The sequence below is a fragment of the Balaenoptera ricei genome, chromosome 18 (assembly GCF_028023285.1).
Source record: "Balaenoptera ricei isolate mBalRic1 chromosome 18, mBalRic1.hap2, whole genome shotgun sequence".
NCBI classification, from domain to species: Eukaryota; Metazoa; Chordata; class Mammalia; order Artiodactyla; family Balaenopteridae; genus Balaenoptera; species Balaenoptera ricei.
In genome coordinates this window covers 1,454,091-1,481,041 of record NC_082656.1, presented here as the reverse complement: position 1 = coordinate 1,481,041, position 26,951 = coordinate 1,454,091, and the positions used below count along the sequence as shown (strand labels likewise).

The window sequence follows — 26,951 nt, the reverse complement described above, 5'->3', positions numbered from 1 at the left end:
GCTGGGGGCAAACTGACACCAAGAGCATCTCAGTGCCGTAGAATAAATGAGACAGAAAGATGAGATTCAGGGAGAAAATGAGGAGAACCCTGCCCGTCCGGTGAAGTAGCCCCGCAGCTCCTTTAAAATAAAAGAACTGCAACACAAATGTTCCACAAGATGGCGCTCTTGCTTTTCCAAAATAGTTTACCTTCCTTGAGCACCAAGCGTGACCTTTAACAGAAAAACCAAGCAAATACCCAGAAAATGACAGAGTATTTCAAAAATGACTTACTTATTGAAGGAGCCCCGTAGGAGACTTTGGCCGGATGAACCTTGGTTAAATACCCACCAGCTCGTAGAGAAATGAACACAGGGCGCTACCATGGTGCCCATTCACATGAAATTTGTGTTTGGTTATGTTCAGTGAGGAAGGAAATTAATCTTTGGCGTCTCTAGGTGACGCATTGTATTTGGGGTAGGTTATTTCTTCAGCAGCATCAGTATCAAGTCTCTATTGAACCTGCTCTATCCAGTGTACTCTGCGAGGTGCTAGTCTTCCTTGTATGGAAGCTTTCTTTCCAAGAGGATGAAACGGGAGAAAATATTTTGCTTATAACATTTATAACACCTGGATTTACATAATATTTAGACATTCAATCTTGGGAGAAAATAGTATTAATTAATAACTCCTTTATGGTTTACAGCATGTCATACAAGCTCTCCCCAGTGACAAAATGTTACAATCCAAAGTGAATTGAAGGAATTTTCATTGCAGCATCATTTCAATTAATACAAATTTAACTTGTATTCATTTGAACTAGCTTGAATGTCCAGCACCATGAGAGTGGTAAATAAATTGTGCTAGAGTTGTACAATGGAATTCCAGGCAGCGGTTAACGTGATGAACGCATCAAATTAAGTTCCGTGATTTTGCTAGTTGCTAAGCTGTTGTCTCTGTTCCCAGCCCTCCCTCCCTCCCGTACACAGTCAGCCTTGTGATGCTGGGTTGGGCCATGCTCCCATCTGCTGCTGTCCTGCCAATGTCCCCAGAGCCCCAGCCGGCACCCTAGCAGCCCTTGGTACCAGTCTCCCACTGTTCTGGTTGCTGTGAACGTCCTGGCACTCCCAGAACCAGATCACTGTGTTCTCCTGGAGAACCAGGACCACTGGCAGGCGTCCCTCACTAAGCAGCCCGGGGCCTTTCCTGCAAGCTCTGGGTCCTAACACGCTGCCCCTCTTCTCTTTGTGCCCCAGCCTCAGGGGTGGGGGGCTCTTCCTGCAGGTGCTTCCTCTGTGGGACCTCAGTCCCCTTTGCTGTTTGCTTCTCTAACACCTGTTTAACCACGTCCTTGTAGGAAATTTTCTCTGTCGAAATACTTAATGTGAATCCTAACTGATAAAATGACCATATGTCAGGAACTACAGATACACAAGATAGGTAGACGAGCACACGTATATTCATACTAGTATATATACACACAGTAGATGTATAGGTTCATGTATACATACAAGTACATACATACATATTTTTACATATACTACATATATACCTATATATACATACATTGTATATAAAATTTCATCTAGCCCTCCCACCGTGAGATTGATGCTATTATCCCTGATAGACAGAAGAAACTGAATCTCAGGGAACTTAGATAAATCCCACGATATTATATAGCTAACAAGTGAGGAAGCTGGGGCTTGAATCCAAATATCACTGACACCACAACTCATCTTTTTTCCACTATGCCCAAGTCAATTTATCCTTACTAGTGTTCCACATCATGGTTCCTTCCCTAGGCTGGTCCACAAATGTTTCTTCACCTCATAATATAAATAAGCTTTAACGCTTTTCTAATAATACTAAGAATTTCACCACCATATACAAGACTGCTTCTGTGATCAAAGTTATGGGGAGTTTGAGAAAACTGTGGGGAAAGCATGGACAGCCCTAATTCCAGGTTATGTCAATTAATATGATTCAGTGCCTCTTCTGTGCCTGACTATGTGCTGGGCTCACCATGGAAGCAAAACAGACCTAGCCCCTCTTCAGAAAGCTCACAGTCTGGGGAAACTATCTTTTTTTTTTTTTTTTTTAAATCTAACTTTTTATTTATTTATTTATTTATTTATTTATTTATTTATTTATTTTTGGCTGTGTTGGGTCTTCGTTTCTGTGCGAGGGCTCTCTCCAGTTGCGGCAAGCGGGGGCCACTCCTCATCGCGGTGCGCGGGCCTCTCACCATCGCGGCCTCTTTTGTTGCGGAGCACAGGCTCCAGACGCGCAGGCTCAGTAATCGTGGCTCACGGGCCTAGTTGCTCCGCGGCATGTGGGATCTTCCCAGACCAGGGCTCGAACCCGGGTTCCCTGCATTGGCAGGCAGACTCTCAACCACTGCGCCACCAGGGAAGCCCGGGGAAACTATCTTTAATTAAATAATCATACATAGGCGAGGTAGCTGAGTGTATCATACAGGGGTTTAACATAGAGAGGCTGAATGACTCCAGGGCAGTTCCAAATACACCCCCTCACACACACACCCACCTACACACGCATAGACACACACTCAAGAGATTGGCCTGTGCTCCTCTCCTGTCTGGAATGGCGTGTCCACTCTGCCTTTGTTTGCCAGAAACTTGTCAGTTCTCAATCCCGAGCAATCATAGAGAGATCACAGCAATGCAGACAGTAGAGCTGCGTAATGTTTCCTAAAAACCTGTTCTTTTCTGGTAGGGAGTCGATGTTTCCTGAGGCAGCAGCCAAGCCCAGGCTTTCCCTGTAGCCTAAATGCCGTCAGTAACACGTGCCTGGACCGATCAGTGAACCAGTGGCCCGGAAGCTTTCTGGGGACAGATTCCAGATGAGCAAACACAGATCTAACCAAACAAGAAACTCTTGCAGTCATCAGGGTCAGGAATCTATTTGTCATCCCACCGTGACAGCTAAGTCTCTGGACACACTTTTTGGCTGCATTTCATTAGTCAACAAACAGATCATTAGTCAACTACACAGCAAAGAAAAAGAAAAAGGCCTGGTGCAGCCAAGGTCCACCGATGGATGTTCAAATTAGTGGGAGAAACTTTGCAGAGAAGCAGGATATTTGCATAGCCTCAAAGTACCTCCCCCAAAATTGAACAGATGGCCACAAAGTCCTTGACATTCCTCCCTGCAGGAGGTAGAATTTAATTGCTTTCCCTTTGAATGTGGCTGGACTTGACGACTGTTTTCTAATGCATAGTGCAGGGAAAGGGAAATTGTGACTTTACAGTGGACACAGTACCTTAAGCAAGTGATGAAGGCTAATGTCAACAGTAAGCTTGTCGACATCACACCCACCTGCCATGATGAGAAAGGCACACATCTCTGTGCTTTTCTTCCCCAAATCCATAACCGCAGTCTAGTCATGCGAAAACATCAGACAAACCCAGATTGAAGGACATTCTGAAAAATACCTGACCAGTACTTTTTGAAAGTGTTTTTCCATGCAAAGCAAGGAAGACAGACTGGAGGAGACTAAGAAGATGTGGCGACTAAATGCAAAGCGGGATTCTGGGGCAGAAAAGGATATTCGTGGGAAAACTGGTAAAAATCAGTCTGTAGTTTAAAGTGTTGTATCCATGTTAATTTCTTAGTTTTGATAAATACGTCATGGTTTTATAAGATGTTAACATTAGGGAGGCTGAGTGAAGGCTCTATAGGAACTCTCCTATCTTAAAAACTCTTCTGCAAACTTAAAATTGTTTCAAAATAAAAAGATTAAAAAAGAAAAGGGCGGAAAAGCCACCATAAACTGGAACCCATCTCTGCGGATGGATGGAGCGTTTCTGATGTTTAAGGGACGGGTAGTGGAAATGTTACTTTTACATTCAGTAAAGTCAAGGTCTGGGGATAAGTTGGTCCTGTGAGATTGGGACCAACTCCTTAGCAGCCAGGCAAGGACAGGGATTAAGGGAAGGCTTCCCTGAGGCAGAGATGGGCCAGGTCTGACGGAGGGGTGGGAGATGCCAGGGTGAGGGGAAGGGCCGGTTCTTTACATTTTCTGCTATAGCAATCCCTTATCAGATATATGATTTGCAAATGTTTCTCCCATTCCATTGGTTGCCTTTTCACTTTGCCTTTGCTCTTAAGTGATCATTTCTCTGGCTATAAAATTTAGGGGTATTAATTACTTTCTCTCAGCACTGAAAATACCACTTTGTTGTCTTCTGGCATCTGTTATCGCTGAGAGGAAGTCAGTTGCCAGTCTAGTTAGTATTCCTTTGGTTACCAAAGGAAATTTGATTTCTATCTCTGGAATCTGAAAAATCCTAAAGATTTTTCTCTTTATTCTAAATGTTTATAGTTTCACTTCTCTCTGTCTAGGTTTTAAGGACTTATGTCTTTCTTCAGTTCTGGAATATTCTCATACTTAACCTTTTCAAAACTCATTTCTTTGACATTCCTCTCATCCTCTTCTTCTGGAACGCTTATCATAAATGTACGTTTAAGTCTGCCGGTATACCTTCCATGCTTTTCATATTTAAAAATTATTCTCTGTGCTGTGTTCTGGATGAATTAGAACCATCTTCCAACTTGCTAAGTCCCTCTTCTCCAGTGTCCAGATTAGAATCTGTCCATTCAGAGTTTTTGACAATATTTTAATATTCTGAAGATTTCTAAATGGTTACTTTTAAAATCCACCTGTTCTTTTCCCAATTTTTCTTATTTTCAAAAATTTTTGTTATTTTCAGATGGAAATTATTTTTTCATTTATCTCTTTGGGCATGCCATATACTGTTTTTATTATTTTATTTTATTTACTTTCTGGCCACACCACACACCCAGGCCACGGCAGTGAAAGTGCTGGATCTTAATCACTAGACCACTAGGGAACTCGTGCCATATACTGTTTTTAAAAGCCTTTGTGAGACTGCTTCATAAAATTATTTTCAGTGAATTCAAGTTCTTTTTTTTTTTGGCCACACCACGCGGCATGTGGGATCATAGTTCCCCGACCAGCCCTCCTGCATCGGAAGTGCAGTCTTTACCGCTGGACCACCAGGGAAGTCCCAAATTCAAGTTCTTATTGTTAATTTTTTTTTTTTTTTTTGCGTTCTCTCATAGTATTAGATTTGTATGTGTGTTTTGGAATTGTGGTTTAATTCTAAATCTATGAGTTTGTGGGGTTTTTTCTTCTTCACTCTCCATATTTACAGCTACATGGCTTCCGTAAACCGTGTCTAATGGTTTCACAGCTACCTCTAGTTGCCCTTATTCTTCCCCAGCCCTCAGCTCAGAACCGGAACTTAAAATGGCATTTTGGAGTTCCTGGGTGGCGGTGACAGTGGGGACTCTGCAGACGCAGTCCTCAGGGCAGCGGCACACTTCCGGGACGGGGAGCTGCCCTGTGCCCTCCAGGCTCTGTTGAAAGCCACGGTCCTGAAGGAAGAAGCTGTCCTACAAGGCGGTATGGGGGAGCCGCCTTGGCTGGGACATGATTTGTCCCCTTTACATGAACTAGAACACCTGGCTTAGGGCCTGGCAAACAGGCGTTGTCCATCTGCTTTCGTCACTAAAGAGGAGAACGCGGTACGGGGAGGTGAACGTCCACGCCCTGGGCAGGGATGAGTGCCTGCCCTTCCTGTGCTCCCTCCGCGTTAAGGTCCATCCCAGAGGCCAAGGTCGCGGACTCACTCAACAGGGTCATCTGTCTCCCTTGAAATCTGCAAGCAGCGAAACTTGAAGGTTCTTTAATGATTACAGGCGTCAATGACTACAGCCGTTGTTACAGCCGTTGTTTAGATTCGCCAGGTATAAACAAATCCTGGAAATTTCAGTAGTTTTTGCCGGGCACGGAGAAGGTTGTTAACCGTTCACAACTCAACCTTAAATTTGGGTTTCAAATCAAACTGACACACTACACGGCTTCCATCCTAAATCACACGCACCTACGGTTTCCATCTCCGAAAACGGAGGGCTTCCGCCCGAAACACGAGCAAATTATTTCAAAGCGCGGGGGTCCCAAGAGGAGAGGCACGTGGGGCCCCTGAGGCCACAGCTCGGGTGGGCGCGGTCGCCCCGCAGGGAGCCTCCCCCGGGAGCCTCAGTCCGCCCGAGCCGCGCCACGCCCGAGCCGGCCGCCAGGAGGCGCTGCGCACCGCGCCTGCGCGCTCCCTCCGCTCACTTCCGCCGCCCGCTACCCCGCCCCTTCCGCCGCCCGCCCAGCAGGCCACGCCCGTTCATGCCCCGCCCCCACGGCGCGGAGACCCCGCCCCCGGCGGCGGTCGACGCGGACGCAATGCGGGGCGGGGCGGGGCGGGGCCGGGCGCGACGCGGGGCGGGGAGGGGTCGGGGCGGAGGCGGGGGCGGGGCGCCGAGCCGCGGGGAGTGCTGGAGTAGACGCTGCTGCTGCCGCTGCTGTTGCTGCTGCCGCCGCCGCCGCCGTCGCCGCCGCCGGGGGTCTGGCGTGCCCCGCCACCCCGGGCCGCTGGGTGCCGAGGCCGCCGGCGGAACATGGCGCCCTGCACGTTCTGGCGCTGCTGCCAGCGCACCGTGGGCTGGGTGCCGGTGCTCTTCATCACCTTCGTGGTCGTGTGGTCCTACTACGCGTACGTGGTGGAGCTGTGCGTGTGTGAGTACCGGGCGGGGCGGGGGGAGGCCCCTCGGCGCGGCCTCCGGCGCCGGGCAGGCGCGCTCGGTGGGCAGGGCGCTCCCCCGCGCCCGCCGTGTGTCCGCCCGAGCCCGGCCGCGGGGCCCGGTTCAGCCCGTGTGTTTCGGGTCGGCGTCTAGCTTCTTAGACACAATGTGCTTCTGAGGCGAGGGAGCGGCGGCCGCCGGGCCCGGCCTCTGTGTCCCGGCTGTTTGTGGAGTTGACGTTCCCTCCGCCTGGGTTCCGAGGGCGTTCTCCTCGGCCCTGGGCCCTGAGCGCGGGCGGAGGGTCGTCGCGGGGAGCCCACGCGGGGCCCGTGGTCCAGCCGCCGCTCCCCGGACCCGCCGGCCTCCTCCACGTCGCTCGGCGTGTCTGCCGCTCCTGTCGGTCCTTGCTGGGAGCTCAGGACCAGAGGCTCCGTGCTGTCGGTAAACCCGGTCCCTTGGTCCCCCAGAATGATCGCGTCTGGGTCTACGCTGAGTCCGCAGTTTTCTAAAGGGCCCAGCAGTGTATACCTTAAGCGGAGAAAAGGCACAGGAGGTAGATGCTAATTGTCTGAATGGGAAGAAGTGGCACCACCCACTCTACTTGGAAGGGCAGAATCGGGACCCTCGGGTCAGGGCCCTGCGCTGGTACAGCTCGCGAATAAGTACTTGGTTAAAACCGAGTTCTGCACGTGGAAGAGACTGCTTTGGCTCAGAAGTTTTGAGGGTAGGTTTTTAAATGAAAATATCCACCTTTGAGAAAGTTATTTTGTACCTATAAAACATTTAATTTTCAGGGAAACTATCCCTGCAAGTAGGTCCAGAATAAATTAGTTGTGGAATACATTTCCAAATAATAATGGAGTTCATCTGTTGCATATGATTGTTTAGTTTCATCCTTTTGGATACCAAAATGTTTGCCGAAAATGTTTGCATCAATTAAAATTGACCAGATTTAGGTATTTCTTAAAGCTACTTCCAGAAAGTGGTCATGGTCATGGGACTCTCAACAGCTTGTGATGATACTTTACCTTCTTTATTCGACTGCACCCCTCTGGCTTGCGGGATCTTAGTTCCTCCACCAGGGATGGACGCCGTGCCCCCTGAAGTGGAAGCCCAGAGTCCTAACCATTGGACTGCCAGGGAAGTCCCATACCTTATTTACTCCGAAGTGGGAATAAGATTTATTCCACCAATCTTATTTAATTCTATCAGAAGATTATTCTCTCCCTCTTCTAATTCCATAGTGGTTTTAAAGTAAAGGTTCTGAAGCTTTACTTGAAAATGTGTGTTTATGTTGAAACTGCACATTTAACCTGTAGATGGTTATCATACATATGAAAAGGTGACATCAAACACAAAGGGAGGAACTTCCCTGGCGGTCCAGTGCTTAAGACTTCACCTTCCAATACAGGGGGTGCGGGTTCCATCCCTGGTCGGGGAGCTGGGATTGGGATCCCACATGCCTTGCAGCCAAAAAACCAAAACAGAAGCAATATTGTAACAACTTCAATAAAGACTTTAAAAATGGTCCACATCAGGACTTCCCTGGTGGCGCAGTGGTTAGGAATCTGCCTACCAATGCAGGAGACACAGGTTCGAGCCCTGGTCCAGGAAGATCCCACATGCTGCGGAACAGCTAAGCCTGTGCCCACAACTGCTGAGCCTGCGCTCTAGAGCCCACGAGCCACAACTACTGAGCCATGTGCCACAAGTACTGAAGACTGTGCGCCTAGAGCCCGTGCTCCGCAACAGGAGAAGCCACCACAATGAGAAGCCCACGCGTCGCAATGAAGAGCAACCCCGCTCGCCACAACTAGAGAAAGCCCGTGCGCAGCAACGAAGACCCAACGCTGCCAAAAATAAATAAAAAATAAATAAATGTATTTAAAAAAAAAAAAATGGTCCACATCAAAAAAAAAAAATCTTAAAAAAAAAAAAAACATGAAGGGAAAGGAACGTGCATGTGCTAGTAGGGGGGAACATTCCATCGCTCTCCCCTTTACCCCTTTCATGCCTCTGAGCATAGGTGTCTCTACAGATGAAGGGAATGAGACTGGTCCTTTGGTCGGTCACACAGCTGTTGAGTGGCTACAGGTGTGTGACCCACATCTTTCCACTCTGCATATAACGTCTCGTGAGCCAAGAGGGTCACTGGAACTGTAATTGTTCCGTTCACAATGGGGAATTGGGGCGGAGCTAAGTGGTTGCCCTCTTAGGAGATCAATTAGGCTTTAGGCCCGTCATTTAGAGATTACACCCCCAGGATTTCATTAAGTTAAAACATTCTGCAACAGTTAAGGCCCAAATGCTTGGCAGAATTTTAAAATACTCAGTGGTGACAGGTCTTACATAGGGACTGCGTTTACTGCTTCTAAGTTATCAGACATTAACTAGGGAGCGTTTGGGAGCTCTGCAGTGTCACTGGCCTACATGGTGGAGCATAAAAGCTCATTCACTCTCATATTAAAATTATCCTTTATACTACTTACGTATAATTTATGTTTGCATAAGCACAGATCATCCTACTGAGATATATCAATGTATAACTTTATAGGAGCTTTAAACTGAGTGAAGTGTGAGTTTTATTTAAAGTGCTGTTTCAATAATTTTTACAGAATTTTCTCAGTTTCTGGTGTTCTTTATCAAATTAGATGGGAGAGAATGATAATTGTATCTTTAGTTGTGTTAATTTATTTAATTCTCATAATAACAAAAGTTAAGTGATTTGTGCAGGGTCATACAACTAGTAAATGGCATAACCAGAATTGGAACTCAAGTGGTTTGGCTCCAGGGTCCATGCTTTTATATTTAACTACTGTGCAAGAGTAGTGTACTTGATTATCCAGATCTAGACACTCGGGGCAGATTTCAGTCTTATCTATAGTTATTTATATAAGGTAATTTTTTCCTGAAAGATAGTAGCTGAAGCTTCCTAAATATCTCAGATGGTAAAAATGCATGGCCCACTGTAGGACATTTGAAAAAATAAATTGTTTATGAGAGGCCCTTGTTTCAGCCTAGCCTCTATAACTTATTAATTCTGCAATTCCATACACATACACACACATATACACATACACGTAGAAATATATATAATCAGCAATTCCTATTACTGGTAGGAGTAATATTGATGATAAAGTTGAGTAAGAAGTAATGCATCTGAGATGGCCATCTCACAGGGGTGAAAAGCGGAGAAGTAACGATGGAGTAATTAGTAATATTGGTCCTTGATTTTAAATTAAACTGAAATTCTTCATTTTTTTCCTCAAGGCTAATATTCAGACATATGAGTTTAGTTATGGGTGGATTGACCAACTTTTCCAGCTTGGTGAAGCTGGTTATTGTTGGGGAAAGTGCTAATACAGTTTCCTAGGATTTTCTCAGGTCGTTCGGAGCTGTTAGTAGTAGATGTGTGCCTCTTATTTGGCATTTAGATGATCTGAGACCTTAAAGAGATTTTAGAGATGATCTAATTCAATCCCTTTATTTTACTTCTGAGAAAACTATTACTTGGAAGAGCTGTATGGTTTGTCCAAGGATGGATATGCCTTTTATCTTTTCTCAGAGAGGATACGTAGGATAGAACGGTAACCTCTGAATCTATGTATCTAATAATTCCTATGTCTCCTGATAGTTTCTTCAGATTTGGAAAGAGACAAGATGAATAGCTTAAACATCAACCTTGAGCACACTGTCTTGACACAGTTGCCTCCAGTGTATTTTATTGATTTCAAAAGAAGCAGCTTTTGATTTCACTTATTTTTCTCTATTGTTTTTCTGTTTTCTATTTCACTGATTTCTTGTCTGATATTATTTCCCTTTCTCGTTTACTTTGGGATTAACTTGCTCTTTTTCTAGTTTCTCAATATGCAAATTGAACTAATTGATTTGAGCCCTTTTTTAAGTGTTTACTCCTATATATCTACCCCAAATACTGCTTTATTCACATCCTGTGAATGTTGATATATTGTATTTTCATTTAAATTCAATTAAAATTATTTTCTAATTTCATTTTTCATTTCACTTTTGACCCATAGGTTATTTTATAAGTGTGCTATTTAGTTTGCAGTTACTTGGGGATTTTTCAGATCTCTTTTTGTTACTGATTTCAAATGTAATTCCATGTGGTCAGAGAACATACCTTTATGACTTGTCCTTTAAAATGTATTCAGCCTTGTTTTATGGCCCAGAATGTGGTCTGTCTTTGAAGCATTCCATGTGCATTTGAGAAAAATGTATTCTGTATTCAGCAGTGTATTTTGTTGTTTGTTGTTGGGTATTCTGTTATGTCATAATGCTCCATAAATGTCAGTTAAGGCAGGTTGGTTGATAGTGTTCAAATCTTCTGTGTTCTTGCTGATTTTCTATTTGTTTTATCAGTTAATTACTCAGAGAGGTATAACAATAATTGGATTTGTCTCTTTCTCCTAGTAGTTCTCTCAGTTTTTGCTTCATGTATTTTGCAGCTCCGTAATTAGGTACATAAAATGTTTAGGATTGTTGTGTCCTCTTCATGAATTGACCCTTTATCATTATGAAGTGACTTTCTTATCCCTGGTGATATTGTTTGCTTTGAAATCTACTTTGGCAGATATTAACATGTCCACTAATCTTTCTTTTGATTAGTATTAGCATGATATGTCCTTTTACTTTCACCTGTTTAATCTTTATATTTAAAGTGCATTTCTTGTGAGCAGCATATAGTTGGGTCTTGCTTTTTTAATCCAGTCTGAAAATATCTGCCCTTTCTTTTCTTTTTTTAAATTGAGCTTTAATTGACATACAACATTCATTTCAGGTGTCCAGCATGATGAGTCAGTATATGTATGTGTTGCAAAATGATCACCACAGGAAGATCAGTTAGCATCCGTCACCACACATAGTTGCAAACTTCTTTCCTTGTGATGCGAACTTTTAAAATTTGCTCTCTTAGCAACTCTCAAATACAACGATAGTCACCGTGCTGTACCATCTCTGCCTTTTAATTGGCCTGTTTTGACCATTTGCATTTAACATGATTGTTGATGTGGGTAACTTTAAGTCTTATCATTTGCTTTTTAAAAAATCTGTCCTGTCCTTTTTTCCCTTTTCCTCCTCGTCCTGCCTTCTTTTGAATTAATCAATTTTCAAAAGATTTTAAATTATTTTGTATGATTCTGTTTTCTCTCCTTTGTTGGCTTATTAGCTGTAACTCTGTTATTTTAGTGGTTGCTTTAAGGTTTATAGCATACATATTTAATTTATCATAATCTACCTTCCACTGATATACCAGTTCACATACAGTACCCTATAAAAGCGTTGTTCTATTTCTTCCCTCATAGCCTTTATGCTGTTGTTGTCAGCATTTTATACGCTATGAAACTAACACTATATTGCCATTATTTTGTTTAGACAGTTTATTATCTTTTAAAAATATTTAAATAAGTAAACAAATCTTATATGTTTACCTATGTAGTTATCATTTCTGGTATACTTCATTCTTTTTTATAAATCCGTATTTCCAACTGGTGTCACTTTCTTCTGCCTGAGGGCTTTCTTTAACATTTATTGTAATGCAAGTCAGTTGGTGATAAGTTATTTCTGCTTGTGTATGTCTGTAAAAGTTTTTATTTTGCCTTTTTTTTCAAAAAGCAACTTTATCGAGGTATAATTTACATACCATAAAATTTATTCATTTGTAGTGATTTTTAGAAAACCAAGTTATGCAGTCATTACGACCATCCATTTTTGGAACATTTTTTATCACCCCAGTCAGATCCCTTGTGACCATTTGTGGTTAATTCCTGTTCCCATCCCCAGTCGCAGGCAACGCTAATCAACACTGTGTCTCTGCATGCCTTTTCTGGACATCTCATATAAATGAAGTCAAACAGTAAGTGGTCTTTTGTGCCTGGTGTCTTTCACATGTTTTTGAGGTTCATCTGTATTGTAGCATATATCAGTATTTCTCCCTTTATTCTCTACTTCACATTCTAATTTGTATTTTTCTGTTTCTAAAATGCAGTTTTATTTAAGAATATATTTCTAGTAAGCCTCCACAGATCACTTGTGCATTGAATTAGAATATAAATAAAAACCATACACTTTATTACGTTTAAGTATTTTAAAAATCCTGCTTTTAAGATTTATAGTATGGTTGGGTCCTATTCATCTTTGTATCCACTAGAGAATCTAGTTACTAGTAGACTTTCAATAAATATGTGGTGAATCGAATGGAATCATACTCCTATACACTCACTTGAATCATGTTTGAATATGTTGAACAAACATCCACAATAACAATTAAATTATAATTACCAACATATATTTCAACATTCTTTGGGGTTAAAGGCTACATGATATTGCTTATCGGTTCTGCAGTCTCTGTTTTGGATTTTGAAACAGTGATTCTTTGAAATTATGATGATACTGTTTTGAAAAACTCTGGCTCCCTAAATCTCATCCTCAATAGAGGACATAATTATAGGAATGACATGAATTAGAGTATTTTTTAAAACGTTTTAATTTTGTTATTTCATATCTGTTTTTAGATACAGTGTTCTGCAGACTTCATTATTTGCATTCTTCATTATCTTGGCCTTTTTCTTTTCTTTTTTTGAAGAACAGTTTTTTTTTCCTTATGACTGGGACTGCTAGTGATTTAATCTGTCCTGGTAGCATTTTCTGTTGATGCTAGAAAGCAGATTGGTCTGAGAGAACTCTGTAGATAATACCCCAAAAAACCCAAGCCCAAACGAACAAAAAGAGCTTTTATATTTTCTTCCATATAAACTGAACCTTCTTTGGGCCTTTACTGCTTTCTTATAAGTCAAGGAACATGGAAGAGGTGTTGGACAACTTAGAAACCAGGTTAGACTATTTGGAAGAACAACATTATGCCCTAGTCACATGGATAAAACTTTTTTTCTCTGCTGGTCACTTCCACTTTGTGGCAAAGAAGACATCGCATGCTGAACTCCAGGCTCTGATGTCTGTTTTCTTGACATCTCTGCTCAGATATCTTAGAGGCATTTCAGACTTATTGTCCAAAACAGAACTCTTGTGAGTTTTTTTCTCTCTGCTGAACTGCTCCTCCTATCTTAGCTCAGTAAATGGCAGTTTCATCCTTTCAGTTCCCTGGTTGGAAAGTCATTTTACATCCCATTAATCAGCAAATCCTGTCATCAAGTGTACCAAAATCCAGTTGCTTCTCACCACCACCACCACTGCAGCTATATTTCTTCAAGCCACCATGATCTCTGTCGTGTGTAGTAGATTGAAAAACATGGCCACAATAATTTGTACTTCCTCCCCAGAGGTGGAGTCTTTTGCCCACCCAGTGAATCTGGGCTGGCTTTGTACCTGCTTTGACTAGTAGAACGTGGTGGGAGTGATGTGTGAGATCCGGAACCTAGGCTCAAAACAGCATGCATCATCCATGTTAACTCTTCTGGAACGTTCCGGTCGCCGTTCAGGCTAGACCATATGGAGAGAGAGGCCAAGGCAAGATGAGTTAAGCACCAAAGCCCCTGATGTGTGGATGAGCTCCTGCCCCGGTCTAGCTGCCTGTTGACTGCAGCTGGTAGAAAAACAGCCCAGCTGATCACAGCCTGAACTGCCGATCTGCACGATTGTAGGAAATAATAAATGGTGGTTGTTTAAAGTCACTGAGGTTGGGGGATTTCCCTGGTGGTCCAGTGGTTAAGACTCCACACTTCTACTGCAGGGGGTGCGGGTTCAGCCCCTGGTTGGGGGCCTGCGATCCCGCATGCTGTGCTGTGCGGCCAGAGAAAAAATGATAATAAAGTCACTAAGTTTGAGGTGGTTTGTTATGCCACATTATCACTTATATCATTGTAGCACCCTTATGTCTTGTCTCTTCCTCCTCATTTCACCCCGATCTTCCCACCTGTACCCTGTCTTCCACAAAGCAGCCAGAATGATCCCTTTAAAACTAATACCAGATCTGTCACTCCTCTAATGAAAACCTTGGCTGGCCTCCTCTCTTGTTCAGTGGAGCTCCTAACGTCCTTACCGTGGCCTCTTCCCCTCATTACTTCTCTGACATAATTTCCTTTCCACTCTTTCAGTTGTTCTGCAGCTGCCACACTGGCCTCCTTGCTGTACCTTTTTACTTGTTGAATGATCTTAATAACTTATTTATCCTCTCTGAATTTGTCCCTATGGTATAAAATGGGGTAATGCCTGTCTTACAGAATCATGTAACGTTCTTAGCAGAGTAGGCTTTCAAATGTTACTGGGGGTGGGGAGAAATGTAAATAGCCGCGAGCATACTTTTTCTTGCCTTCCCTTTTTCGGCAGGAAGTGTTTTTGTTTTTTAATTCTTAGAGTTGTGTTCCCCCCATGCCCACACACAGTCTTAAGTGAGTGAAGGAGCACATTCTCACACTTTTTAAAAAACTGGCTGCATTTGAAGATCATATTATAAAAGTGGGTTCCTGTTTTGCTATGAGCTTGTGGTAGTGTCAGTAGTGTGCATGTGGGAGAACTGTTGTCAAAGGAGGGGAGCCCACCACACCATCATCACGTGGGACTTTAAGAAGATTAGTACCTGGTACTATTCCTGGGAGCAGATAAGCTACACAGATTTACATACTGCTGAAACATGCAGCACATCTTCTTGAGCAGATGGGCACCTACACTTAAATAACTGAAATAGTCACAAATAATGGGGATTATGGTTTTATGAAGAATAGATTTCTCTAAGACAGAGATCCATAAGTCTTGATGATAAAGATTTTTTAAAATTGTTTTTAAAACATTTCTATTCTCTCTGTTCTTCTACCCTTCTTGGTGCTGCATTATACACGCTAACGTGAACTTTGGCCCACCCAGTTGGAATCATAGGAGGAACAGTTATTATTAACATACTAATTGAACAAACATGAGCTTATTAAATGTGAAGTCTTCAGGGAAGCTTTTTAAACTAAGTGCATGGAAAGGATATCATCAGCACCTGAAGGAAATAATACCAACACACCAAAATGTTAGCAGTGTGTGTCATTGGTGTAAGCGTTAAGAAAGGAGGTGTGGCGTCGTGGCTGTGGCACACATCATGGACATGTGTGCCCTGGCCTCCTAACAGTCCGCTCTTCCCCCACCCTCCAGAAAGCCAGAGTGAATCTTTTAAAGCCCAAGTCAAGATCCTTAGTCCTCTGCATGCTCCAGTGGCTTCCTCCTTTGCTCTTAATGAAATCCAGAGCTCTTTCCGTAGCCTGTGAGGCCCTAAGTGCCTTGGCCCGCCCCTGCTTCTGACTCATCTCTTCCTTCACTCATTCTGCTTCAGCCAGCCAGCCCTCTTTGCATCTCTCAGGCCTTGCATGGTCCCACCTGAGAACCTTTGTACTTACTGTTCCTTCTGCCTGGAATGCTTTCCTCCCAGATTTCCACAAGCCTAGCTCTCTCACTTCATCTAGATTTCTGTTGAGATATTCCCCCATCAAACAGGCTTTCCTGACTACCCTATATAAAATAAGTACTTCCTCTTTCACTTTCTCCTTACCCTGCTTTGTGGTTCCTCATAGCACTTATTAATTCTTGACATGTAGTTTGTGTTTCTCTCCTGATAAGTGTGTTCACTGCTTTATTTCCAGAACCTAAAACAGGTCCTGTGTAATATGTACTCAATAGATTCATTGAATGAGTGAATTAATTGTGTTTCTGCCACTTCCCATCCTAGCACAAGAGGGAGAATTGGAATATATTCACATAGTAGATAACCCACAATTTCAAATACAGATACTCTCCTGACCTTAAAAACATCTCTGTGTTTATTTCAACCTAAATAAAATGTGAATTTTGTTTAAGAAAAAAAAAAATCTCTGTTATTTTAGTAATGTAACAAACATAGAATGTTTACAGTGTTCCAGGTACTGTATTTGACATTGTGAATTCAAAAATGTATAAATGCACATTGTCAGATTCATTTGGACTTTATATAATAGTCTCTATCATTATTTTCACAGTGCTCATTTGCACATTACACATTTTAAGAAGCCCTGCTGTAACTAAGTATGTAACTTTGTTTAATCCAGTATTTTTCTAAATTCTAAATTTTTCTAAATTGCACACACACAAAATACTTAATTTCCACTAAAACCAGCAGTAAATACGTATCACTATGTCCATTGCTATGTTTTGAATAACATTGTATTGACAAAACCAGTTACCACATTCAATCAAGAGAATAATTAGAAGCATAAGACATTGGAAAGGAAGAGGGAAAGCTATTTCTACATGCAGATAACGTGATAGTATATGTTGAAAAGCCAAGAGAGTCAATAACAGCAGAACACCTAAACAAAAGGAATTGAGTAAAATGGCAGGATATAGAATTAGCAAACAAAACCGAATACTTTCTATATGTACACAATAAAGAAAATAACGAATAATTGAAAATATGGTAGAAGTCAAGTTTCCATTTCCAATAACATCAAAAAGATAAAATACTTAATAAACTCAAGAAAAATGCCACGTCTATAGGAGGAAAACATTTCCGAAAAACATAGAAGTAGACTTGAACAAATGGAAGGACATTACGTATATCATGTTCATGAACAGAAAAACTCGGCATTACAAAGACTTCAGTTCTCCCCAAGTTAATGCATAAATCCAGTCCCAGTAAATGGTTTCTTGTTTTGTTTTGTTTTTTTCTGGCACTGGACAAGTTGATCCTAAAGGTCACGTGGAAAAATAAACAAGAAAGAGCAACCAAGAAATCCCTGAAAGAATGATAAAGAGCACAAAACTCCACCTGATTTTAAACCACAAATCTCTATAATTTAAATTGTGAGAGCAGGGGGTGTAAATAAGAACTCTCTCTACTTTCTGTTCAGTTTTGCTATGAACCTAAACTGCTCTAAAAAATAAAATCTGTGGGGCTTCCCTGGTGGTGCAGTGGTTGAGAATCTGCCTGCCAATGCAGGGGACATGGGTTCGAGCCCTGGTCTGGGAAGATCCCACATGCCGCGGAGTGACTAGGCCCGTGAGCCACAATTGCTGAGCCTGCGCGTCTGGAGCCTGTGCCCCGCAACAAGAGAGGCCGCGATAGTGAGAGACCCGCGCACCACAATGAAGAGTGGCCCCCACTTGCCGCAACTAGAGAAAGCTCTCACACAGAAACGAAGACCCAACACAGCCAAAAATAAATAAATAAATAAATAAATAATTAAAAAAAAAAATCTGTTATAAAAATTGTGTACCAATTGTGTGGTATGATGTGTGGACAGACATATTGGCCAATGGAACAGAATAGAATGTCCAGAAATAGACAGTAAATATAGAAATTTAGAATAAAGTAGCACCTCAAATCACAGAGGAGAAGGTGGGACAACTGGATACTTATTTGATAAGAGAGAAAATTGGGTCCATATCTCACACTGTATTCCAAGATAAACTACAAATGGATAAAAATTTTTTTTCTTATATTTTACACTTTTTATTTTAAAATAATTTTCGACTTGTGAAAAATAGTACAAAGAATTTTCATATATCCTTCACCCAGATTCCCTAAAGGTTATTATTTGCTACATGCTTTATCATTTATTCATTCTGTCTCTGAAATACTTGAGAGTAAGTTGCAGACCTTAAATGTCCCTTTACCTGTAAATACATCAGTGTTCTAAAAGCAAGAGTGTCTTAGTCTGTTTAGGTTCTTCAACAGAATACCATAGACTTATGGTGGTGGCTTATAAACAGTAGAAATTTATTTCTCACACTTCGGGAGACTGGAAGTCTAAGATCAAGGTGCCAGCAGGGGTCTGGTGAGGGCTCACTTCTTGGTTCATAGATGGCCATCTTTTCACTGTATTGTCACATGACGGAAGGAGTGAGGGATCTCTTTCTTATTAGGGCACTAATCCCATTCATGAGAGCCTCACTCTCATGATGTAATCCCAAAGGCCCCACCTTCAAATACTATTACACTGGGCATTAGGATTTAACATGAATTTTGGGGGAACACAAACATTCAGTCTATAGCAGAGAACATTCTCTTATATAATCAGAGTACAGATATCAAGATCAGGAAATTAGCATGATAAAATGCTACTCTCTAATCTGTAAGCCTTACTGGGACTTCTCCAGTTGTCCCACTAAACCGTTGTTCTGCTCCACAGACCAGGCCAGGCTCACACATTGCAGTTAGGTATCAGGTCTCTCTAGTGTCCTTTGATCTGGAAGAGCTCCTCAGTCTTGTTTTGTGTTTCATGACCGTGACACTTTTGAAGAGTATAGGCTTCTTGTGTAGAATGTCCGTCGAATTAGGTATGTCTGATGTTTCCTCATGTATACATTTTTAGCGTGAATACCACAAAAGTAATACTGTGTCATTGATTGTACTGTCTTGGGAACTGTTTACTTTGGTCACCACGTAAGCTGGTATCTGCCAAGTTTCTCCATTCTGTAAAGGTACAGTTTTCCTTGTAATTAATAAGTATTCTGGTAGACCCAGACAACCCACACATACCCCTCTTTGAGGAAGGACTTGCTCAGTTGTGGCATGTGCGGTCAGCAGACAGCTTCCAGCAGTCAGCTCTCAGCTCGTTCAGTGTGACTCAACTCACCCAAGGTCACACCCTTCCTGGGCAGTGGCATGCAGTGCTGAGTGAGAAGGGGTGGACTTCTTCAGAGCTCCCTGCCTGTGGCCAAAGCTTGAATAGGCCTGCACTATAGTGAGATGTCTACCTCTGCCCAATTCTGCTTCCCCCACTTCCTTTCACATGTGTTGATCCCTAGTGAGTATCTTGCACCCCAAACTCTGTCTCAGCACCTGATTCCAGAGAACCCAACCTAAGACAAGTATCTTTGTGGGAAAATCTGTTCATGATTACTTGCACTTACTCTTTATTAGCATCTGTTGAGGACTCTTGCTTGAAACAATTACTGTGCTGGTTGCCAAATGGTGATTTTTTAAATTCTATGATTTCTTCTACATTTAATAATTAGAATTAAACCGAAAGGAAGAGCTTTCCCTCCTCCCCATTTATTTATTTATTTATTTATTTATTTATTTGGTTGTGTTGGGTCTTCGTTTCTGTGGTCTCTTGTTGCGGAGCACAGGCTCCAGACGCGCAGGCTCAGTAATTGTGGCTCACGGGCCCAGTTGCTCCGCAGCATGTGGGATCTTCCCAGACCAGGGCTCGAACCCGTGTTCCCTGCATTGGCAGGCAGATTCTCAACCACTGCACCACCAGGGAAGCCGCCCATTTATTTATTTATTCATTCATTTACATCGTCGTGCTCTCATGGATTCTTATTTTATGGGTTACAACGTATCATTTATTTTTTTATAAATTTATTTTTTATTTATTTATTTATTTTTGGCTGCATTGGGTCTTTGTTGCTGCATGCAGGCTTTCTCTAGTTACAGCGAGCAGGGGCTACTCTTCATTGCGGTGTGCAGGCTTCTCATTGAGGTGGCTTCTCTTGTAGCGGAGCACGGGCTCTAGGTGCACGGGCTTCAGTAGTTGTGGCACGCAGGCTTCTGTAGTTGTGGCTCACGGGCTCTAGAGCACAGGCTCAGTAGTTGTGGCACACACGGTTAGTTGCTCTGCGGCATGTGGGATCTTCCCAGACCAGGGCTCGAACCCGTGTCCCCTGCATTGGCAGGCCAGTTCTTAACCACTGCGCCACCAGGGAAATCCCTGTATCATTTATTTTTGTTGCTCAAATTGTCCCAGATTTAGCCAGTAGGAGCCCTTTTAGTTTGGTTTCTGTGTCCTTTTGACATGTCGCCATCATTTTTCTTTCCTTATCTTCAGGTGCCAGGAGATTTTTTTTAGGCTTATCTGATACTTTTCCTACCCCTGGAATCTGCCATTTCAAAATGGACCAAATCTGAATATAAAAAATAAGAACCTTCCAACACTAAGAGAAAACATGGCTGGATGATCTTACAACCAGGGAGTGAGGAAAGCCTGATTAAAAACAATTTTTAAATGGATGTGACATAGACAGTTCATAGGGAAAAAAAACAAAAATGGCTTATAAACATATGAGAAGATGCTTACTGTAATTTATTTAATGCAAAGTAAAATTACCCTGTAGTATCAAAAGTCTGAAGATATTCTATTGTAGAGAAATAAGCAGCCTCATGCATTGCTTGTAGGAGTATCAAAATGGTACAACCCCTATAATTGAGTTTGGGGAAAGCAGACAGATTTACTTTCAGTCCAGTAATCACACTGTTAGAAATCTACACTGAAGATAAACTTCCACAAGTAAACAACACATGCATAGGGTTATTCATTGCTGCACTGTTTGCAACAGCAGAAGATTGGAGACAACCCAGATGGCTATCAATAGAGGCCTGGTTGTATAACTGGAACACCCACACAGTGGAATACCATGAAGTGCTTTAAAAAGGAAACAATGGTTGTCTCTGTGTACTAATGTGTAGTGATTTCTAGGGTATAAGTGAAAAAAGCAAGGTGTAGACCAAGATATTTAAAGGAAGAAATTAGAAATACATACTTACTTGCTTATTTTGCTAAAAGAAGTAGTGGAAGAATAAAACAAACACTAATAAAAATGATTATCTGGGGTGAGGGGGTGAGGAATGAAAGCCAGGCCTTTCTGAGTACCTTTTTACATAGTTTTTTTTTTAACTTTTAAACATTTATATTTGTTACATATCCAAAATAAAAATAAAACAAGGGTAAAAGCAAACTGTAAAATTTGAAATCATGAAACAAATGAACTTAATTTTATGAAGTTGGTACTATAACTACACAGAGGAAAGAATTCTTTCTAGTGAGTTTTGAAAGTAACACAGGACTCCTTAGTTGGATGTAGTTTAAAGCCAAAACAGAATAAAATAAAAAAACTGCAAAGAAATCTTAAACTAGTATGTAGTTTTTAAACTGTTTTATGTACATTTTAGGATAAACTGAATAAATAAGTAAATTACTTAGGAACTAAGATTTTCATTGTGAAAGTAAAGAGATACAAATACAATGCCAAGAAATTAAGAAAAAACTCTGTAATGTTCTATTTGAATTGGAAATATCAGTGTGAATATAAATATAAATGTATAATACTCCTTTTGTAACCCAAAGGGCCTAAAAGCAATGAAACTCCAGTAGCTGTGAGCACCCTGAGAATTCAAAGCTTGGTTTCTAAATATCATTAAAAGAAACCAGTGGCCCTTGAAGAAGTGGCTAATGTCAGGTCCAGGGGAGGAAAATATAAAATGAGCCTGGGACATCTTGTGCTGTGCAAGGAAGTGCTCAGAGACTAATGGGATGATCAGGACGCTACAGGAGTCAGCTGGAAGAGGCATTAGCCAAGTGGGGCAATTTGAACATAAAAATAACGAGTGTACTTGATGACACGTCTAGTAAATAAAATCCGTAAGTTTCTGTATTGATATTCAAGAAGAGAAAAACTAAATTTATTTGCTAACAATGGAGGTGAATTTTTAAAATTTATTTATTTATTTATTTTTGGCTGCATTGGGTCTTTGTTGCTGCGCGTGGGCTTTCTCTAGTTGTGGCAAGCTGGGGCTACTCTTGGTTGCAGAGTGCGGGCTTCTCGTTGCAGTGGCTTCTCTTGTTGCGGAGCGTGGGCTGTAGGCGCAGGCTTCAGTAGTTGTGGCACACGGGCTCAGTGGTTGTGGCTTGCAGGCTCTAGAGCACAGGCTCAGTAGTTGTGGCGCACGGGCTTAGTTGCTCCGTGGCATGTGGGATCTTTCTGGACCAGGGCCCGAACCCATGTCCTCTGCATTGGCAGGCGGGTGCTTAACCACTGTGCCACCAGGGAAGTCCTGGAGGTAAATATTATACCAAATTTTTATTCTGAAAATGGGTAATTAAAGGGAAATAATTATATTTTTGTACTGCCTTTTTAGAATGATTCTAGTTCATCTCCAGTGAGGGAAAGCTCTTTACAGAAGAATGCCAGCTTAAAACTATGGAAGTAAATAATAGAGGGCTTTTAATGGTGATTTTCTAATTCTACAAAATAATAGATTCAGGCAAGGCATATCAGTGATGCTAAAACTGTTAGGGGAAGAAGATATTCACATACCCTTAACGTTTTACTCCACAAAAGATTCCATGATTGTCAAAGTGAAAAATGGACCTTTACAAGGAGACATTTGGTGGTCACTGCCTTACCAAATGGCCCAAACGTAGCATCACTGATAGTGACAAACTTAAATAATGTGTGTCCTGAGTATCTCCTTAAATACTATACAGTACCCAGATGAGTATTCTTGTCCATCCTCTCCCACCTGCTCCCTCAAATTATACTCAAGCCATTAGACTTTGAATGGAGTGGTAGGAGGAGGAAGAGGTTGGGGTAGATGAAGAAGTGAAGGACACCAAAAAGAAACAAAGTCAGAATGCAGCACATTTCACAAGACATATGGCCTCTTCTCTTCAAAAAGTCACTGTCATTTGGGATTCTGGGAAGATGATGGTAACAGTTTATTATTTTTGAGTCTCCCCCAAATCACTGCATATAAACAGAACAACTTGAATTGTATCTACAACAAAACCAGTTTGCTAGAGAATGGGGATGAGCTTTAGACAGCCCAAATGACCACAGAGACAGCAACTTAAACTATGATATGAACAATAAATATGTACGTATGTTCTTATAGACCTAAGTGAGGAGGGTTATAAGTAAGAGAAAAATATAATTTGTAATGGTTATTTGCTCTAACAAATTAGATATGGTACAGCTATTAGCGAATGTAGAGCATATATGCAACAAATTATTTAAACCTTTCAGTAATCATATTACTGGCAGTACTAATGGTCTCATTGATTGAAATAATATCAGGCATCTTATCTGACCACAATACTATGAGACTAGAAATCAACTACAAGAAAAAAACTGCAAAAACACAAACAAGTGGAGGCTAGAAAATATGCTACTGAGCAACTAATGGATCACTGAAGAAATAAAAAAAAATATGGAGACAAGTGAAAACAAGAACACAGTGATCCAAAATCTATGGGATGCAGCAACAGCAGTTGTAAGACGGAAGTTTATAGTGATAAAAGCCTACCTCAGGAAACAAGAAAAATCTCAAATAAGCAACTTAACCTTACGAGAAAGGATGAGAAAAACAAGAACAAAACCCAAAGTTAGTAGAAGGAAAGAAGTCAAAAATCAGAGCAGAAATAAATGAAATAGAGACTTAAGAAAATAGAACAGATCAATGAAACAAAGAGCTGGTTCTTTGAAAATAGTTTTAAAAATTGATAAACCTTTAGTCAGACTCATAAGAAAAAAAGAGAGGGCCTGAATCAATAAAATCAGAAATTAAAAAGGAAGTTAAAACTGACACCACAGAAATACAAGAGATCATAGCAGATTATTACGAACAACAATATGCCAATAAAGTGGATAACCTAGAAGAAGTAGACAGATTACTAGAAGTGTACAATCTCCCAAGGCTGAACCAAGAAGAAATAGAAAATATGAACAGGCCAATTACCAGTAATGAAATTGAATCAGTAATAAAAGAAATCCCCAACAAACAAATGTCCATGACCAGATGGCCTCACAGGTGAATTCTACCAAATTTGAGAAGACGTAACACCTATCCTTCTCAGACTATTCTAAAAAACTGCAGAGGATGGAGTGCTTCTGAACTCATTCTGTGGGGCCAGTATCACCCTGATACCAAAACCAGACAAAGATACCACAAAAAAGGAAAATCACAGGCCAGTATCACTGATGGACATAGATGCAAAAATCCTCAACAAAGTATTAGCAAGTCAAATTCAACAATACATTAAAAGGATCATTTACCGTGATCAAGTGGGATTTATTCCAGGGATGCAAGGATAGATCAGTATCCACAAATCAATCAGTGTGATACATGATATTAACAAATTGAAGAATAAAAACCATATGATCATCTCCACAGATGCAAAAAAAGCTTTTGACAAAATTCAACATCCATTTATGATAAAAACTCTCCAGAAAGTGGGTACAGAGGGAACATACCTCAACATAATAAAGGCCATATATGATAATCCCACAGCTAATATCATACGCAACAATGAAAAGCTGAAATCATTCCTCTAAGGTCAGGAACAAGACAAGAATGCCACTGTCACCATTTTTATTAAACATCGTATTGGAAGTTCTAGCCACAGCGGTCAGAGAAGAAAAAGAAATAAAAGGCACCCATGGGGCTTCCCTGGTGGCGCAGTGGTTGAGAATCTGCCTGCCAATGCAGGGGACACGGGTTCGAGCCCTGGTCTGGGAAGATCCCACATGCCGCGGAGCAACTGGGCCCGTGAGCCACAATTACTGAGCCTGCGCTTCTGGAGCCTGTGCTCCGCAACAAGAGAGGCCGCGATGGTGAGAGGCCTGCGCACCATGATGAAGAGTGGCCCCCACTTGCCGCAACTGGAGAGAGCCCTCGCACAGAAACGAAGACCCAACACAGCCATAAATAAATAAATAAATAAAATTAAAAAAAGAAATAAAAGGCACCCAAACCGGAAAGTAAAACTGTTTTCACTGTTTTCAGACTACATGGTACTGTACATAGAAAATCCTAAGGACCCCAGCAAAAAAACTGCTAAAGCTCATCAATGAATCTGGTAAAGTTGCAGGATACAAAACAAATATCAGAAATATGTTGCATTTCTATATAGTAACAACAAACTAACAGAGAAATTACGGAAACTTGCATTTACCATCGCATTAAAAGAAAAACAAAAAACCTAGGAATAAACCTACCTAAGAAGGTAAAAGATCTGTACTCAGAAAACTATGAGATACTGATGAAAGAAATTGAAGATGACACAAACAGATGGAAAGATGTATTATTTTCATGGATTGAAAGAATTAATATTGTTAAAATGACCATACTACCCAAGGCAATCTACGGATTCAGTGCAATCCCTATCAAAATACCAAGGGCATTTTTCATAGGACTGGAACAAATAAGTTTAAAATTTGTGTGGAGACACAAAAGACCCCAAATAGCCAAAACAATCTTGAGAAAGAACAGAGCTGGAGGAATCACGCTCCCTGACTTCAGACTATACTACAAAGCTACGATAACCAAAACTATGGTACTGGCACAAAAACAGACACATAGATCAACAGAACAGGATCGAGAGCCCAGAAATAAACCCACTCACTTATTGTTAATTAACCTATGACAAATGAGGCAAGAATATATAATGGGGAAAAGACAGTCTCTTCAAAAGTGGTGCTATAAAAACTGGACAGCTACATGTGAAAGAATGAAATTAAAACATTTTCTTGCACCATGTACAAAGATAAACTCAAAATGGATGAAAGACCTAAATGTAAGACCTCAAACCGTAAAACTCCTAGAAGAAAACATAGGCAGAACACTCTTTGACATAAATTGTGGCAGTATTTTTTTGGATCTGTCTCCTAAGGCAAAGAAAATAAAAGCAAACGTAAACAAATGGGACCTAATTAGGGGACTTTCCTGGCGGTCCAGTGGTTAAGACTCTGCACTTCCACTGCAGTGGGCACAGGTTAGATCCCTGGTCAGGGAACTAAGATCCTGCATGCTGCGAGGTGTGGCCAAAAAAAAGGAAGGAGGGGGACTAATTAAACTTACAAGATTTTGCACAGCAATGGAAACCATCGATAAAATGAAGAGACAAGCTACTGCATGGCAGGAAATATTTGCAAATGATATGACCAATGAAGGGGTTAATATCTAAAATATATAAATAGCTCATACAACTCAACATCAAAAAAAAAACCTGATTAAAAAATGGGCAGAAGACCTGAATAGACAATTTTCCAAAGAAGACGTACAGATGGCCAACATCTGGCACATGAAAAGATTCTCAACATTGCTAATCATCAGAGAAATGCAAACCAAAACCACAGTGAGATATCACCTCACACTTGTCAGAATGTCTATCATCAAAAAAACCACAAATGACAAATGTCGGCAAGGATGTGGAGAAAAGGGAGCCCCTGTACACTGTTGGTGGGAATGGAAATTGGTGCAGACACTGTGGAAAACAGTATGGAGGGTCCTCAAAAATTAAAAATAGAGCTACCATATGATCCAGCAGTTCTACTCCTGGGTATATATTCTAAGTAAATGAAAACACTAATTTGGAAAGATACATGCACCCCAATGTTCATAGCAGTATTACTTACAATAGCCAAGATATGGAAGCAACTTAAGTGTCCATCAACAGATGAATAGATAAAGAAGATGAGGTATATATATTACAATGGAATACCACTTCATCATGAAAAATAATGAAATTTTGCCATTTGCAACGACATGGATGGAACTGGAAGATATTATGCTTAGTGAAATAAGTCAGAGGAAGATACTAAATGTTATCCCTTATATGGGGAATCTAAAAGAAAAAAAAAAAAA

At 41.3% G+C, this 26,951-nt stretch overlaps 1 protein-coding gene across 3 annotated transcripts in view; it reads left to right on the top strand.

Annotated features, from left to right (window-relative positions):
* Positions 1-6,408: 6,408 nt before the first annotated feature.
* Positions 6,409-26,951, top strand: part of ZDHHC20 (zinc finger DHHC-type palmitoyltransferase 20) — a 71,201-nt gene continuing 50,658 nt past the window's right edge. For all 3 annotated transcript variants that reach the window (XM_059903286.1, XM_059903285.1, XM_059903287.1), the window contains exon 1: positions 6,409-6,593. In XM_059903286.1, the coding sequence (XP_059759269.1) occupies positions 6,476-6,593 (118 nt within the window). In that variant the 5' untranslated portion in view covers positions 6,409-6,475. The remainder of the gene's footprint in view (positions 6,594-26,951) is intronic.